The sequence below is a fragment of the Puma concolor genome, chromosome D3 (genome assembly GCF_028749965.1).
Source record: "Puma concolor isolate L17-30 chromosome D3, mPumCon1.1.hap2, whole genome shotgun sequence".
Classification (NCBI taxonomy): Eukaryota; Metazoa; Chordata; class Mammalia; order Carnivora; family Felidae; genus Puma; species Puma concolor.
Genome location: NC_141678.1, coordinates 22,570,316 through 22,588,237, shown reverse-complemented (window position 1 = coordinate 22,588,237; position 17,922 = coordinate 22,570,316). Strand labels below are relative to the sequence as shown.

At 51.2% G+C, this 17,922-nt stretch overlaps 1 protein-coding gene across 3 annotated transcripts; it reads right to left on the bottom strand.

Moving 5' to 3' along the window:
- Positions 1–1,461: 1,461 nt before the first annotated feature.
- LOC112870353 (SEC14-like protein 4) lies at positions 1,462–17,466 on the bottom strand. Of its 3 annotated transcripts, none has more exons than XM_086682064.1 (14): positions 17,370–17,466; positions 17,130–17,245; positions 16,879–17,009; positions 14,139–14,214; positions 8,794–8,837; positions 8,429–8,488; positions 8,113–8,301; positions 6,578–6,673; positions 6,213–6,273; positions 5,163–5,246; positions 4,724–4,830; positions 4,508–4,647; positions 4,246–4,415; positions 1,462–3,117 (listed from the first exon to the last, which is right to left on the bottom strand). In XM_086682064.1, exons 3-14 carry the CDS (start codon positions 16,930–16,932, stop codon positions 2,978–2,980), a joined length of 1,221 nt encoding a protein of 406 aa, XP_086538190.1. In that variant the 5' UTR covers positions 16,933–17,009; positions 17,130–17,245; positions 17,370–17,466; the 3' UTR covers positions 1,462–2,977. The 3 variants fall into 3 exon arrangements, with proteins under 3 accessions (XP_086538190.1, XP_086538192.1, XP_086538191.1); XM_086682066.1 differs by having other exon boundaries at positions 17,135–17,245; XM_086682065.1 differs by having other exon boundaries at positions 17,359–17,434.
- Between the last annotated feature and the right edge of the window lie 456 nt (positions 17,467–17,922).

Sequence of the window (17,922 nt, the reverse complement as noted above, 5' to 3'; positions counted from 1 at the left end):
AGCCTTTCCAACTGCCCTCAAAAAACCCTAGCGGTACCCCCCTGCTTATCCGCCTGCCTGCCCTGGAAGACTGTGGGGCTCTCCAGTTAGGAGATACGCCCTGGGGAAGGACAGGCCCCGCCCCCATTCCTCTGGAAAGGTAAGGCCTATTTCCAACCACCTCATTTTGAGCAAGAGTTTTGATCCATGGCTTCCTGCCAAGATTTTGTCATTCTTTCCTGAAGAACAATAAGTCTCTGTTTTGTAACCTCCATTATGAAATGGTTTTATTAACGACTACCTAATGTGTACTCAGTTGTTCACAAGAAATAGCAAACATCAGTGACCTATTACCTGCATCACCCAAGGGCCCTCCTGGCTTTCCTCTGGCTTCAAACACCCCACGGTTGCCTTCACCCCATTCCTCAGTCTGGAAGGCTCGCCCACACCCTCAGCTCTCCCTTCAGGGGTTCCTGCCTCGGGCAAAGCATGTCTGATCCCCCATCAGACTTTTTTTGCTGGATGCTCCCTCAGAATTTGGCTCCTGTCCCACCAAGCTGCCCACCTGAGAATGCCCATCAGAGTCATTTTGGCCTCCCTCAATACAGGCAAGCTTCCTGCTCGCAAAGTCGGGTAAGCCCAGCATCCCCGGTGTCCCCAGGGCCTGCAGTGCCTGGGCACTGGGGACAGACTCAATAAACATTGACGAATGAATGGAAGGAAGAAGCAAATTTTAGGTGAGCCAGCCCCTCTCTGGGCTACTTCTTTTTTTTTTTTTTTTTTTTTTCTGTAAAGAAGTGATGGTATTGAGTAAGGGATGGAGTTGTGGAGGACATGCCCCCTGTCCACCTTGCCAGATAGGAGGTCCTGTCCTCACTTCCGAAGGTGACCACTGTACTCACTGCTTAATATGAGGTGCACTCTGCCAGCTCTGAGATTCGTCACTGGTTCCCTGAACCCGACCCCTCTGTGACTTGCTACTCCCCAGGCAGTCCCGTGCAAATTAAACCCTTGGGCATGGTGTGAGCCAATCTGCTACCTACAAGGAAACCAGAGGCTGTGCTGATGGTGGAAAATGAGCGTGGGTGGTTGGAAAAGCAAGGATCAGGGTTCAAATCCATGAACACCTTGTTTTTAGGCCGGGGTTGTGAGGTTGAAGGGAGGCATCATGAGCCCCCAGTCAGGACAACAGGTGGGCCCAGGGAAACCTGTCAGGGGATACCTTACAACCCCCGCTGGCCCAGTGGGAAGATGGCTCTGGAACACCCAAGTGTCTCTGCATCTGGGGAGGCTGTACAGAGGGTGGCCACACAGTGCAGTGGGGGTGCTGGGAAAGCTTCTTGCATCGGGGATGCAGGAGCGGCACTTGGACCCAAGGATGTCTTGTGATTTTCACCTGACAGCCCCAGGCTATCTCCTTGGAGCTGGCACAAAAATTTTTTTCTTGCCAAACTCCTCAAACACTGTTGGGCCAGGAATGCCTCAGTGCACCAGCTTTTCGTATTTTATTTCCTTTAGTTAGTTTGCTTTTCACAGCAGCAGAGCCCCCTGTTCAGACTATGTGCTGAACCATGGGTGATGCGGCTGCCACAGAGGGCGGGCCTGGGGCCCCAAGGACCTCACAGAGCTCACCTGAAGACCCACCTTCACAAGCCTCATCATTTTCTTACCTGGGAAGAACAGGCCCTGGGAAATCAGGAACTCTATTAAATAGTGAAAATGAAATCACAGAATCTGAGAGCAAGAAGGGGGCTAGAACCGGGTTCTTATTCACAAAGCACCTGGATGTTGCTGTTTGCTGAGGCTTCCGGTCTCTGGCAAGGGTCTCGATGCCCAGGATGTTAATCCTTTGCAGCAAGGATCCCCTTTGACAGGGACATCTGACCACTCAGCAGCTTCACTGGCTCATTCCGGGCAAGGTCTGCTCTGCTGGGTGCGGTTTGTCCAGAAGAGCGGACTGCGGTCCTGACTGTGGGCGTAGGGCACCAGGAGAGCCAGCCTTTGGGAAATGGAAGCCATCACTGGCCAGCTACGGAGTCGCATTTGGGGTGGGTTGGTAGGGAGCTGGCAGACATTAGCTGTCCCTCTAGTGACACACAAAGACGGAGGAAAAGCTTGATGTTTCTCCAAGAAGTAAATCAAGTCTGGGATGAGTACCCTGGGATGGCAGCCCCACCCAGGTGCGTTCTACCTTATTCCAGCATGTTCCACCTCACTCCAGCTCTGCTACAATCCTGGTCCTTACTCAGAGCCAGAAAGAACCCAAGCTGAATGTCAGCTGGATCACAGCAGGTGAGGAGGAGGCGGGGGTCACTGAGAATTCCGAGAGACTCAGTCTTCACCCATTTAGCTCTGTGTGGCTGAGCGTGGCTTTTCCTGATGATTATCCCCGCTGGGCCTCATGCTCCATTTCTGATCTTCCCTCCAAAGGCAGTAAGGAGACTCTGAAGAGGCTTTGGTGCCCTGCCAGAACCAAGACCCTCAGCTCCACCACCCGGCTGGTCCCATCCCTCCACCCAGCTGCCTCCAGCTGGCCTTGTCTATCCATGTTGAGCCCCCACATGCAGAGATGGGGGCTTCCCTGCTCTTCAGACTTGACGCTGTGCTCCCTGCCTGGCCTGGGACTCATGCACACGCCCCCAAGCCGGGTCACTAGGTGTGGGTGAGTCCTGAGACGGTGGACCTCATCAGGAGTGACATAAGGGCAGCTTCTGTGGGCAGGACCCTCCCTCAGTGGCTCCTGGTTCATCCTCAGCGTCCCCATTCTCAGTCTCTGCAAACAGGAGATCAGGTGCCTGTCTGAATCCTCAAGGTGGCCTATGAGCTGGATGTCCCCTTCCTGCTCTGCCACCGTGCCAGGTGAGCCCACGAAGAGCCGAGATGGTGATGCGGGGAGGGGGGTGGCTCCTCCGAACACCACGCTGCTCAGGAGGGAAAGGGACAGGGAGGGGGTACTAAGGGGTTGAAGAGCACAGGGACTGAGAGGTATCAGGGGTCTTCATTGCGCTGGGGACGGTCTCCTTGCCTCAAGACCCTGAATCTTCTCTTCAGAGGTCTTGTCTGGGAGCAGCACCTCCACAGTGTAGCTGACCTTCTTGGTGTGTATCAGGCTGTAGGTGTTGTCGAAGTGCAGTACGTCTGCAAGGATGGAGAAGTCGTCAGGCGAAGTAAACCCAACTCATCTGCACGCCTGGTGGTGCCCTTGAGAATGGGCCCAGGGCTGTGGGTGTTGGAGGGTGAGCCACGACCCAGCCCCCAGCCCCCAGCCCACTGCTCAGGACCATCTCCTTGTGATAACTAACGGAATAATAATAACCAGCCGGCACGCACCAACCCCTTCTATGCACCAGGCATCACATCTGCACTCACAGCTGTCTGAATCCTCAAAGCAGCCCCACAGAAGGTACTATCACCCCCATTTTAAGGATGGGGAAGCTGAGGCCTACAGAGATAGATGGAACTATCTAATGAGTGCCGAGCTAGGGAAGGGAGGGACTAGGATTCCCTTATCCTGATGCTCCAACCCAGAGAGGAGCCCTGCTCTCGCCAGAGGAGGGGGCTGAGCTCCTTAAGCCACTTTTCCGTCTCGCCTTTCAAAGAAGGCATTCCCTTCAACGCCAAGATGCAGAGTGAACTCTGGGAGGTGGTAAGTCATCCAGATTTCTTGGGCTCCACCCTTCTAATTCTCCCTTTCCACAAAGGTGAACTAGGTATGTATTAAACCAAAGCATTAGTAAAACCTGTGCTCCTCAACCTTGGGTTCCCCTTCTCCTAGCTCTGTTGCTGATTGAGGCGGGAGGTCAGCACAGTTCCTGGGGAATGTTCATCTGGCCTGGGTGGCCTGAGAATGAAGGATAAGCACATGGAAGAATCATCTCTTTGGGACTCCCACAGTGGGTCTGCTTATGCTCCTGGGCAGGCTGGGACCCCGGAAGCTAAGCGCACGGCTGTTTACTTATCTGTCTCTTAGCTTGTTGAGTGCTGTGTAAGGGCTTCCCGGGAGTTGAGTTTATGGTTCTGGGCTATGCATCCCACTTTCCAAAATGCATCTCTGCCTTTGTACCCACACCCAGGGGCCACTCACCAGATCCAACACCCTGAAGCCAATTCCCCGGGCAACCACGGGATCTAGGAGCTCACACAAACCCCCACACCCTCCCCGAGAGCCAGAAATAGAGGGCAAACAGGACAGCCTGGCAAGAGATATCAGCTCATTTCTCTGCCAGAAGGAGGAAAACAGATTCCAATGAATCCTACAGCTCTTACAGATGCCGGGCTTGAGGCAGGTGAGGCTCCCGTCCTCAGGTACCAGGTGGGCTTTGTAGTGCCGGATGGGGAGCACCTCCACCATCTCCCCCGCCCGCTTCCGCTCACACGTCTTGGTCTTCAGGAAAACCCCGAAGCCGATGCCTGCCCCATGTGATGCGAACTGCCACCTGCAGGGGACAGGGCCCTACTAATGACCACCAGCTGGGGCTCCGGGGCCGCTCCCAGCTGGGCCCAGGTGTGGAGTGGCCGCCATCCCTACCTGAGCACACAGCCTGGGAACAGGATTTCGTTCTCCACCTGCATGAAGGAGCCTCGGGCCACGGTCATCTTGTGCTCATACTGCATCCTCACCTGGTTGCGCAGGTAGTAGCTCTTGGGCACCTCACCCCCATAGTTGATCTGTGGGTGAGGGCTGCTGAGTGAGCACTGACCCCAGCCATCAGCCCTCCCTTCTCACCCTCTGGGCACCCGGTACCTTGGTCAGGCACTTGGGGTTGCCATCAGGATCAGTCATGGTCCCCCCAAACTCCATGGGCAGCTGCTCAGGGCTGATGAACTTTGGCAGCTCCTGCTTCCAGTTGCCTGTGGGAGTAAGGTGGGGGGGGGGAGCTGTGGGGAAATCAGGGATGCTCAACAGAAGGGAGAGGAGCCAAGTCCAGGGAGGAAACCTGATGTGACCTTGGCTTGCTCCCCTATGCACCTACTGCAGAGAACACCCAAATGCTTTATATGGCCACTCAGGCTGGGGTCTCGGGCTGAAATATCACCTGAGTGTGCAAAGGCCAGCAGGGGTCAGGCCAAAGTCAGTACCTGAGTAAAGAGGATGAGCCAGGGAGAAATGGGGCCTTTCACATTGACCTCTGCTTCTCTGGTAGATGCGGAGACAGGTACAGCCAGGACACCAGGTCACTCACCTCCCAGAATCACTATCTTCCTTTGTGTTTCCTCACTCATGAACATCTTGACCAAGTTGAAGGCCACAGGGAAGAGCTTGGGGGCTGAAACACATGAAGCTCCTTTGGGAAGCTGGGCTAGAGGACTTGGAGGTATAGTCATGGCCAAGAGCATAAGCTGGACAGGGGTTGGATAGATCTAGATTCTGCTATTTCCTGCTGTGTGACCTTCAGCTAGTTACTCACCCTCTCTGAGTCTTAGTGCTATTAACTAGAAAATGGAGAAATTTAACCAATGTATGCATAACACTTGGCATAGTGTCTGGCTCTCAATAAATGGGTGCCTCCCCTACCCAGTTGGAGGGTGCCAATAATGTGGATTTCCCAATGGTGACTCTTTTTTTTTCCACACTCACAGTTTTCCCAAGTTGTCTTGGAATTCTCTGGGGGTACAAGTTGATGTGGCATCTGCGTTAGACCTCACGTCCCACTTGAATTACTTATACTTACTGGGTGCTTTCTATGGGCCAGACTCTGTGTGACTCCTCCATAAAGTGTCTCATTTAAACTCACAGCTGCCCTACAGGGAGGTGCCACTGCACCCCTATTTTACGGGTTGGGAAAACTGAGGCTCGGTAAGGTTAAGTAGACTTGATCAAAATCACAGAACTAGCTAGATTGGAAAGCAGATCATCTGACCCCAGGACACACATGGTGGCCCCCTCACTCTACAACCATCACAGACAGGGAACACGCCCACTCAGCGCACGTCTGTCAACCAGTGTGATCCACGAACTGTCTGTTGCCACCAATCCACACCCAGAGAGGTAAAGAAAATAAGGGTGTACGTTTAGAAACAGAACTTATTTGATATTTGCTGCCACGCACCAGAGCATGAGTTTGTATACTCCAAAAGTATCGGTCTGTGAAAGGCTGACTGAAAAAACAAAAAACAAAAACCTGACCTTCTCAAAGCATGGCTTGAGAAGCCCTGTACTGGGTGATTTGTCCACTGTTCCCCCCTCTTCCCCTTCCCCCTTCCCCAAAGAGTCATTCCCATTATGGGCTCACCTCGAATGACAATTAAATTCTTCAGCGTCCCAGGATAATTTGCTTCCAGGATGGCAAAAAACTGTGGCAAGAAAAGTCTCGTCAAGGTCACACTCCAACACACTCTATGCCTGGACTTGGTGGCTTCTAATCCTGCTGAGACCAGAGCCCATGCCAACCCCCACGCCCCCGGCCATCCACTTCCCCCATGAGATGTACTTCGTTCTCTGTGATGTTCGTGCTCCTCTTTCTCCTTGGAGGGGGAAACCCCAGGCCAGCTTCTCTGGCTGCTCTGGGGGCCTCTGGGGGGCCAATTCCTCCTCCATGGATGGGAAGCTGGTGTGGAGAGTGGCTCCCCGTTAGCCTCGAGACAGCTGCCTACCTACCTGCTGGTAGATCTCTACAGCTGGCTTCCACAGGTGTTTCAGGCCGAACCCCTCCAAGTCAAACACCATCAGTACCATCTCGATCTTCCTGCCCAGCTACATGGGACAGCACAGATACATAGGTCAGACAATAACTCCAGCCAGGAGGTCCTGGTCAGGGAGACCTGGAACTCACTGCTCCCACCCTCCAGCTACCCTCAACCCCAATTGCCCACAGCGATTTCTAAACAGAGCCCACCCAGGATCTAAGAAGATACTGCATCTGAGCACTGGCACAGTCTCCTTTATCCCACTGTTTGCTCAACACGATTGCCTGGAATTAGTTAACTGTAGAATTAAAGATATCACTCATCGCTCATTGGGCATCTTCACGTACAATAGCACAGTGTCTGCAGTCCCATGGTGTGTCAAACCAGAGCTACACTGCTGGCAGACTGTGTGGCCTTGGGTGGGTTTTTAAGTGCTCTGAGCCTTGTTTTTTTCCTCTGTGAAGGGGGGATAGTTCCAGGTTCTGACGGAATTTCTGTGAAGATTCAGTGAGATAACTCACAAAGAGCCCCGTGCCTGACACACGCTGGTCCCTGGTAAATATCAGCAGATGTTATTACTAGTATCATCATCACCACAATTATCAGCTCCAACTGGAAACGCCCATGAAGTAGAAGATACTGTTGTGACCCCATAAGGTCAGCCACGTTGTTCGAAAGACACACATCTGTTCAAACTAGGCACTGAATAGGGTGCTTTGCAATTTTCTTAGGCTTGCCACACATCTTTGTGCAGAGGGCCTACTTTGTGTCTGACACCATGACAGACACTGGGGATGCACGCCCGGTCCTCGTCATTAGGCAACTCATCCCACAGTGACATCACAGCTCCCTGCCAGTGTTCTTCTTAGGCTCATGTAGACACTTAGACTCAAGGCCAACAGATCATGTTTGGCATTGGATTCATTCTGAAGGGTATGAACCGGGAAACACAGAGCCAGGGCAAAGAGAAGATCTGCACAGGTGGGTGTGGGTCCTTCTTGGCTTGGAATCCCAATGCCCCACAGAACTCAATATTTTTTTCTGTAGTAATTCCATATTAGCTTCTAGGGATCCACAAAGGATGCACCAAGTTTCAAGGGTCACTGTTCTTGCGGATACCCAAAGCAATGTCTCCCCCGTCAGGTGTTATAGTTATGCAGTTTACAACTGGGAACATCTTTTCCATAGGCAAAGCTGACCATCCACTGTTCTAGAGTTCCCAGGGAAGAGAGCTAGAGCATTCACTGCACCCAAGGTCAACCTCTCACCCAAGGTCAGAGGGGAAAGGGCTTTGGTGTTCCTTGGCACCTGCCAGCAGAGAGTGCCACGCACATGTTAGATGCTCATGGATGGGTAACTTTGGGAGAAGCCACGTTCCCCCAAGGCCCAGAGTGCTCAGGCCTGGGGAAAAGCAGAGACAGGGTGTCCTTCCTACCTGGTCCTGGTGCCACCCTTTAGACAGATCGGGTCCACCATATGCTTCCCATCCTAGACCCAGTCACTTACCTTTTGACTCTGCAGCTCACACTCCCGCAAAAGCAGCTCACAGATCTTGATGCGCTTCCGGATCAGCTCTTCCTTGGAGGCTGACAGGAGAAGACCCTTGGGGTCAAGGGTCCCAATGATGTCGAACCACACGGGGCAGCCTTCAGGGTCATAGCCGCTCAGACCACCAGAGTCGTACAGCTGGATCACCTGGGCACGGGGGTGAGATCTTAACTCAAACCAGTCTACCAGGCCATGTCCCTGCTCCATCAGATGGCTGGATGTGAGGAGGTCTGAGGGACATCTGCCTGTCTTGGGGGTGCTGCATGGGGCTCACCTCTGGGGGCTGCCATGTGAGGATGTTGTCCAGGTCCTGTTGCTTCCGGAATTCTATGTGCTGCAGAGAAATTGCAGGACCTGAGGACTGCCTGCTACAAAGGTCTTGAGGGCACCTGAGGGCATCAGGCCAAGTCCCTCTGAGCCAAGACCCTGCAAGAGCATCCCCAGGCTCTACTCACAGAACCGGGAATGGCAATGCCAGGAGGAGGGCTGTGGGAGACCCAGGTCTGATGCATAAAGGGATCCAAGGAGGAAGGGAGGAAACACATGAGAACAGGACAGGACAAGAGTCCCCACCCTTTGTCGATGATCCCTGGGGTACAGTGTGTGGGAGGCAGGACACTCATGAGTATGGGGCCTCACCTTCCGGAGCATGTCCTCAGATTTCTGCAGGTCAAAGTTCTGAGCTGCAAGAAGAGCCAAGGTAAGAGGAGGCTTGAGGCCGGACTAGAACTCACAGTTTCCTGAAAACTCATGAGGAAATAGCGGGGGTGCCTGAGCCTTTCATGACATCCCGAGAATACACTGGGGGTCTACACATTATTTTTAATTTTTTTTAAATATTTATTTATTTTTGAGAGAGATAGAAACAGAATGCGAATGGGTTAGGGGCAGAGAGAAGGGAGACACAGAATCGGAAGCAGGCTCCAGGCTCCGAGCTGTCAGCACAGAGCCCGATGCGGGGCTTGAACTCACGAGCTGTGAGATCATGACTTAAGCCAAAGTTGGACGCTCAACGGACTGAGCCATCCAGGAGCCGCCTAGACATTATTTTTAAAAGCAAGGATCTTTGGGGCGCCTGGGTGGCTCAGTCCGTTGAGCGTCCGACTTCAGCTCAGGTCATGATCTCACAGCTCGTGAGTTCGAGCCCCACGTCGGGCTCTGTGCTGACAGCTCGGAGCCTGGAGCCTGCTTCTGCTTCTGTGTCTCCCTCTCTCTCTGCCCATAACCCATTCACATTCTGTCTCTGTCTCTCTCAAAAATAAATAAAACATTAAATAAATAAATAAAAGCAAGGATCTTTAATCCTGTAGAAGATGTTGGAGGCCCTTGATTTCAGTATCCCGGACTTTTTAAACTGTTCATTCCAGAGGCTGATCTAACCTGTAATATTTGACGTCCCCATGGGAGCACAGACCTCCTCAGTGTTAAGGCTAGTGAGGAGCATGGACTTTGGAGTCAGACAGACTTGGGTCTGAATTCTAGTTTTGTCCTTTTATTTGCTGTGCAACATTGAGCAACTCACTTACCTTCTCTGACTCTTAGTTTTTTAATCTGCTAAACAGGAATAGTATCTTTTTCAGGTATTCAAAGGATGACATGAGATAAAACATGTAAAGTGCTTGGCACATTACCTGGCTCCCAGTAACTTCTTAGTAAATAGAAACTATTGTTGTGACTTCTTCTTTTGAAGAAATAAATTCATTTTAATTGAAAATGTGGTGCTTTATTTTAAAAACAAAATTTCTAAATTTAGAAAAGAAATTTAACTCCTCCCTTCTAGTCTTTACACCACTGATTACTTTTTTTCTTTCCTTATAACATTGGCAAGGGTCTAGTTCTATTTAAACTGTAATGTTGTTTGACATCCTTTCCTTGTTCCTGATTTTATTTATCTATCTATCTATTTTTAAATGTTTTATTTATTTTTGAGAGAGAGAGCACGAGAATGGGAGGGGCAAAGAGAGAATGGACAGAGGATCCGAAGTGGACTCGTGCTGATAGTAGTGAACCCAGTGTGAGGCCTAAACCCACAAACCATGAGATCATGACCTGAGCTGAAGCTGGATGCCAAACCGACTGAGCCACCCAGGTGTGCCTACTTGTTCCTGATTTTAAAGAAAACGAATCTAAACCTTCTACTTAAGCATAGCATGTATTGTAAGAGTTTTGCTACATAAGCATTACCAAGCCAAGCCAAGGAAATTCCCTTCTATTTCTAGTTTGGTAAGACTTTTATTTTGTTTTTATATTATAAATAGGATTTGAACCTTTTCAAATGTTTTTCCTGCATTAAGATAGCCACATCATTCTCATTTTTAATTCTATTAATGTGTGCAATGACACTGATAGATTTTCTAAAGTTGAATTCTTCCTGCATACCTAAGATAAACTCCCCTTCACCATGCTGTGTAATTTTAATACCCTATCGGATTCTATTATGTAATGTTTTACTTAGATTTCCTTACATCTACATTAATAAGTGAAACAAGCCTAGAATTGTCTTTTATTGTCCTGATCTCATTTTGGAATCAAACTTACTCAAGCCTCATAAAGTAACTTTCACTTTTTTTTTTTTTTTTTGAGAGAGAGAGAGAGAGAGAGAGAGAGAGAGAGAGATAGTGCATGCGAGCAGGGGAGGAACAGAAGGAGAGAGAGAGAGAGAAAGGAGAGAATCTTAAGCAGACTCCACCACCCAGCATAGAGCCCCATGCAGGGCTTGATCTCACAACTGTGAGATCATGACCTGAGCCAAAATTAAGAGTTGGAGGCTTAACTGACTGAGCCACCCATGTGTCCCAACTTTCAATTTTTTATATATTTTAAAGCAACTCAAACAATTTATAAAAGTAGGTATTAGCTAGTCTTAAAACTTTGGAAAAATTCACCTGTAAAGCCATTGGGGTCTGAGTTTTGGAAAGAGGAAAGCTTTTTAGTACCACTTATGTGTCTTTAATATTTATTGGCTTTTTACTTTTTTTTACTTTTTTATTTTTAAACTTTTTTTAACGCTTATTTTTCAGAGAGAGAGAGAGAGAGAGAGAGAGCGAGCGAGCATGAGTGGGGGAGGGGCAGAGAGAGAGGGAGACACAGAATCCGAAGCAGGCTCCAGGCTCTGAGCTGTCAGCACAGAGTCCAATGCAGGGCTCGAACTCACGAACTGCGAGATCATGACCTGAGCCAAAGTCGGACATTTAACCAACTGAGCCACCCAGGTGCCCCTTTAATATTTATTAGCTTTTTAAAAAATCTCTGTGGTGTCTATAGATTTTTTTTACTGAGAACCAGGGTGTTTTCTTGTTCTATAGAAAGTGGTTTGGGTGCTGTTGATGGACCCTCACAACTTTTTTAGTAGCACCTACTATGTGTCAGGCTGGAGGTATGTGGCAGGCACAGTCCCTGCCCTCATGGGGCTGGCATCTGAGTGGGAGAGATGGACACAGTCATGGAATGGAGATAAAGAAAACAAAGGGAAGCGACTTCAGAGAGGGGGTTCTCTGTGTCTGGACTGAGGGGGAAGGTTCCAAGTTCAGCCCCAGTGATCACTCTCCCTGTTGCCTGGGTCTTGAGCTAGTGAGGCAGGAAGTGGCTACAGAGGTGAAGTTGAAGGGGACAGGGCCACATCAGCAGGTCTGCCACAACAGACAATGGGAGGCATCAGGACACCTGGTGTCCTTAGGTGTGCTTTTCCTTAGGTCGTTTTCCTTTCCCGTGACCCAGCAGCCTACAGGATCTGTGACTTCACTCCTTTCTCAAGGACACACCAGCTACCTGAAAAGTTGGTTTTTAACCCCAGAAAGACTCCAAAGGAGGAGAGAGGTCTGATGCTGTATCAAGGGGCTTCAAGAAATCTACTGTCTGGGGGCCAAGGTGGGACTAGGCACGAGCCATCTGAGCACCACTTGGATCTGACAGCCCAGAGAAGGGCTAGAGGAGTAAGGATGGGGTCAGGCGTTGAGACCGGGCCTTGTGTGAACCCTTAACCCCACCCTGCTCACCTTGGAGAAGCCCTGAGCAAGAACCCTGCTATGTCAAACTTCACAAGATCCAGGCAGCCCAGAACATCTCCAAGACGATTGCCACATCACAGAACCATAATCTATCTCACTGCTGACAACCTTGTCTTGAACCTACAGAATGAAAGTTTTCCCTGAGGCAGCGACAGCCTCATCAAGGGTAAGAAACTCCCTTGGTGACCAGGAACTCCACCCCCAGAGAAGAAGTGGATCTATTTCTCCCCTGGTTTTTGAGAAGCTAGCTTGGGGTCCAACATACCCCCATCTCACCCCCAGTATCATGTGATGGTCCCTTTTGCATCTGTCCTCCCAACCCTTCTTGGATGAACAAAGCCTGACCAATTTTCAGAGAAATGATTTTGGTCCTTCCTGTGTTAGCTAGAGATGTTGGGATTGTGTGATTTCTGAGCGATTTCCTATAGTGTTGGTTCCTCCCTGTAGGTCAGGAGGCGATAACTACCATCCCAGAGATTCTCAATGAGTTTTTTTTTTTTAATTTAAAAAAAAGGAATCTACTGTCCTCACTCCTTCTTTAGCCGAAGAGAATGACATGGACATAACTTGTCAAAAACAGAATAGAAATTGCCACAGCCGAGAGCGCCTAACAAGTTTAATGTGGCATCCTAGATGGGATCCTGGAACAGAAAAACTCAGGAAATCTAAGTAAAGTAGAGATTTTAGTTAATAGTCACGTATCAATATTGGTTCATTAAGGGGCACCTGGGTGGCTCAGTCAGTTAAGTGTCCGATGTCAGCTCAGGTCACGATCTCACAGCCCATGGGTTCAAGCCCCGTGTCAGGCTCTGGGCTGACAGCTCAGAGCCTGGAGCCTGCTTCAGATTCTGTGTCTCCCTCTCTCTCTGCCCCTCCCCTGCTCACACTCTGTCTCTTTCTCAAAAATAAAATAAAAACATTAAAAAAAATATTGGCTCATTAATTGTAACAAATGAAAAATGAATGAAATAGGAATGAAAAATGTTGATGGGGAAACTGGGTGCAGCGTATATGGGGGCTTCCTGTACTATCTTCGCAACACTTCTGTAAATCCAAACCAACCTAAAAAATAAAGTTTGTAGAAAATGGTAATTTTAAAAAGTAACCAAACAGAACAGAACAGGAGGGAGGGAGGGTTTCCTCTGTGCAGGCGCTGTGCACGCCCCTGACCTCATATCTGATTCACGGCGTCTTAAAGGTGGGAAGCAGTTTTACACCCATTACCCAGAAGAGAAAAGTAAGACTGAGACACAGTGGGTAATTGCCATAGGCACACTGCTAGCACGGGGCAGAGCTGGGATTCAATAGCATGTGTGCCTGAGTCCAAGGCTGGTTATTATCACCACACTGTGTGTGCACTTTCCAGCCCCGCTTCTGACTTCTCTCCCATTTCAAGTTCAAAATCCATCCCATGGGGTGTGTTGAGTTGAAACGAATTTTTCCCTAAGGTTTCTGTTATTCTAATTTTACACCACTGTGGCAATTCCTAGAAGAAACTGCTTCTCTACCTTTAACTGCATCGACTTCCTGAAGTGTTTGCCGGGCACCTGCTCAGTTTCCAGGTTTCCCAGGGGGATGACACAGCCCTGTCTTCAAGGAACTGGAGACAGACCCAAAGGCAAGTCGTGCAGAGTATATTCAGGGTTATCAGACTCAAAGGCCTGGCCAGGCCAGTCATCCTGAGAACTTCCCAGGTGTGAACTCTAACCTCACCTGGACCATATGCCCACCCAGTGCCTGGCATTTGACACTGACAACAACGCTCGGGGAGGTAGCCCCATCCCCACTTTACAGATGAAGAAACTGAGGCTCAATGGGTTTTTTATGCCATGCTGATTTGGAGGGGAGCTCAGACTCCAGTCCAAAGCAGGCTGATTCCAGGGCCTACATTCTCCACTGTCTCCCAAAGCCCCACCCACTTTCCTGAAACCCTTCTGCCCTCTCTCCCTCTCTGCTCCCTGACGCCGCCAGCCTCACCTCGGAGCCAGCGCAGGAGGAAGTATTCGTCAGCATTGGGCAGGGTGGGCAGCAGGTCCTGGAGGTTGTCCTGGAACTGAGGGGGAGATACAATGGTCAAAGGGGCTCCCATGACCCCTGTGCTCCCTACCCCATCCCTGACCCTTCCCAAACTCAGTCTGCCAGTCAGTCCTGTCCAGGGACCCTGCAGGGTGGGGGACCCTGCACAGCTAGCAGCAGCTGCCTGGACCTTTTTGCCACCTGAGAATGGGGCACCCCTCAGCCCACCATGGCAGGAAGAGTTGGGTCCTTCTCAAACTTTGAAGGTTCTACACCTCCCCAAGATCCTCATTCTAGAGGTCTGAGGTAGAGCCCTGCCATCCCTATTTTCAGAAAGATCCCTGGAGAAGCTGATGTGAGCAAACCAGAACATTGTAGGAACCTTGCCCTCGATATACCGTATCTCGAGGGTCTAAATTTGGAAGCAAGTTACTTAACCACTCCGAGCCTCAATTTCCTCATCTGTGAAGTGGAGATAAAGATAAACTTGTGCTAATCAAAGGAGTGTGCACAGGTAAAGCACTTAGTGTCAGTCCTGGCTTGCAACAGGTGCCAAAAAAATGTGGGCACTCAGCAAACTTGGGCTGCCCGGAGCTCTGGACAGTGGAGTCTTTGTGGAAACAACCCCAGGCAAAGGTCAGCAGGGAGGAACTGAAATAGAAGCCAGGGATGCCTCATCAGGCGCCATGGAGGCTGGAGAAAGAGGGGGGCTGACCTGCTGCCAGAGCTTCTTCCTACCGACAAAGTTTGGGGAAGCCACTGAAAGTTTGGGCACGGGACTGAGGCTCAGGTCTGGGACGGAGAAGAGACCTCACTTCCATGGGGACTAAGGGAGCTGAAGGCAAGTCCTGGAGGAGCGGGTTTGCAGGGGGACCCATGCATGGGAATTTGGGATTAGAAGCCAATGCTAGCAACGCCACAGGAAGCTAGCTGGACAGCCATCCACCAAACCTCCTTTAGCTTCATGGATGATGTTTCAAATAAGAATGTATTCATGTATTGCTCACATAATTAAAAGCGAATAATAGGATTAAACATCTCCAGTGTTAACAAGTCACATGAATGACAGCACGTGCTATCATCACCCCCAGTCCACCTCCAGGCTCCTGGAATGGAGGTTCTTGCACATTGATCAACTGCAACCTCTGGGCTTCGAGGAGGTTTTTTAGTGGGAGCAAAGGCAGTAACAATAACCGAGAAACAGTAACTCTGCACCCCTCCGCCCTTCCAGATTACCAGAGTCCCCCCTTTGAACCTCAGGATGTGCCCTAGGGCAGGAGGAGCAAATGTCACATCCCTGCTTTGTGGATGAGGACACTGAGGCTGGCGGTGGAGGGTCTTCCCCAGGGACAGAGTGGGGGAGCTATAAGGCTAGGAGGACTCCACAGTTTCCAATCCCAACGCCACTCCATCTTTGGAAAGCACATCAAGTAAGAGAGAAAGCCACTAAGCAGGTGCTGGAGAGGGTCTCGAGTAACTTGAAGAAAACACTATCTTAACAAAGATGCCATAGGGAGAAAGTAGCCTCTGGCAGTGCGACCAAAGGTGGTAAAAACCAGGCTTCAGAAAAAGCTGGAAGGAAACGCTCCTAGGCATGGTTGTCTAGACCTCTGGGACCATGGGTGACTTCTTCTTTTTCCTACTTTTCCCTTTTCCCTAAATTGTAAAACAACTACCATTCATTTTTTTTAAGTAATGGAAAAAATAAGAATAAACTCGTTTTACATTACTTAAAGCTCTTTGACCCACAAGCATCACCATCATAATTCACCCCCAAGTCCAGGTGTCCAGCCCTTCCCATGAGCCTAGTGGCTGGGGCTTCCTTGAGGTCATTGCCAGTGGGGAGGGAGAGGGCTAACCAGGGGACTCCCCCTCCTCCTTCACCTGGGGACACCTCCTTCAGCTAAGGACCCTCAGCTCCTGGCACCTCCTCCTTGACCTGGCAATTCCCTCAGGGACCCCACTCTTCACCTGGGACCCTTCTTTACTTTGCTAGGAATTCACCCAGGATTCCCCTCCTTCATCAGGGATCCTCATTCTTCCCTGGCGGACCCTTCCCAGGGTGGGAGTCACAAAAGAAACTATTTTCCACAAGTCTGAAGCTGTCCAAAGTGTGAACCAGGCCTGTAACCCTCACTCCCCTAACCCGAAGTCACAGTTTCTAGGCCTTGCCATCTGCAAACCAAATTAATGCTGTGGCACCTAAGACCTGAATATGCTCCTCTTTCCCCATGGGGTGACACTCTCAGCTGCAGCCTGCAGGACTGTCACCAAAGCTGGCCCATTCCTGTTTAATGAAAACATTGACAATAGGAAGAAGCCTTGGACCCCCGGGGAGCCAGAAAGGCACAAAAAGAAACCAAACAAATGTTGCGATTCCGGCAGGAGATCTGCTAGTCTGTCTGCCCCAGACTGCCCAGAGGAATGGCAGCACCACCCTACCCCCACAACCAGGGGACAAGGGCCAAAGCCCGGGGGTCCGGAGAGGGCAGGAGTGCAAAGCCGGATACCCCCCGCGCGGGTAGCCCAGGGAAGGGCTCAAGTGTGCTGTCCCGCATAAGGCCGCCTCAGCAACTGCGTCCCGAAGGGGGCGGGCGCTCTCTTGGGTCCCTTTTCTGGAACAATGGGGGTTCCAGACCTGGTGGGCAGCATCAGGCAGCTCGCCCCCTCCCGAAGCCTTCCCGCCCTCGAAGCCCCTCACCCTGGCCAGCGCCTCCTGCTGCTGGGGGCTCAGGTCCCCGACTCGGCCGCTCATGGTGCCCGTGGGTGCAGGGGGTCGCGGGGCGCTGGTGTGTCTGGAGTCTTCGGCCCGCAGCCTGGCCTAGCCGCCGCCTGGTTTTGCCCCGCCGATCAGATGTTGGTCCCGCCCCGACGGGAGAGGACCAGCCCTGCCCCGCCCCGCTCAGTTCTCCCCTCCCCTCGGCTTGTTTGGAGGCGGTGGCCAGGACTCACCCTACCCGGGGCTGGGAGGTGACCGGCTCCAGAGGGTTCCCGGAGCGCAGACTCCAGGGGAGGGCTGTAGGTGTCACCACCTCCAGGTGTCCTCATCCCAAGGCTTCCACAGGTTCCTGCGTGGTAGGGGAAGGGGGGCGGGCATAAAGAACATGTGGGCAAGTTCTGGGGAACACACCTAGATCCACCCCCCCACTCCCACCCCCCCCCCCCCGCAATATGGAGGGACCTTCTATAAACCTGGCTCAACGCTCTAGGTGATCCCCAGGACCTTCTGCCCTGAGGGACGCCATCCTCCCTCCCCTGGCCTTGAACACAGGCTGTGTGGGCCCTGTCTGTGTTCACTGGCTGATAGAAGCCTTTATGTGCCAAATGGTTCCAGCCTTCAAGATGGTCAGGAGGATTAGATAAGATGATCCACCTGGGGTTAGCCTGGCATTGCACCACCAGTCGGTGTGCAGGAATATTGTATCATCATTATTATTATTGATGCGTTCACCAGAGCAGGGAGCTGCAGAGGTGGAAATTCTGGGACGGCCCCACGCTGGTGAGCTCCTGGGTAAGATCTACAGCCTGAAGGCTGGCGAATGGGAGGTGGCAGTGGATGGCTGGAAGCCCCGGGTGGGGTGATGGAGGAGTCAGGAGGCCAAGGGTGGGAGGCGGCTGACACAGGTGGCCAGGATGGCATCCAGGAAGCAGGCAAAGGTCATGGAAAAGGTGAGAAAACAGCTTGGCTGGGCAGGAATTTTCAAGAGAGGAGCAGGTGGAAACTGAAGGAGGAGGTAAATCAAGC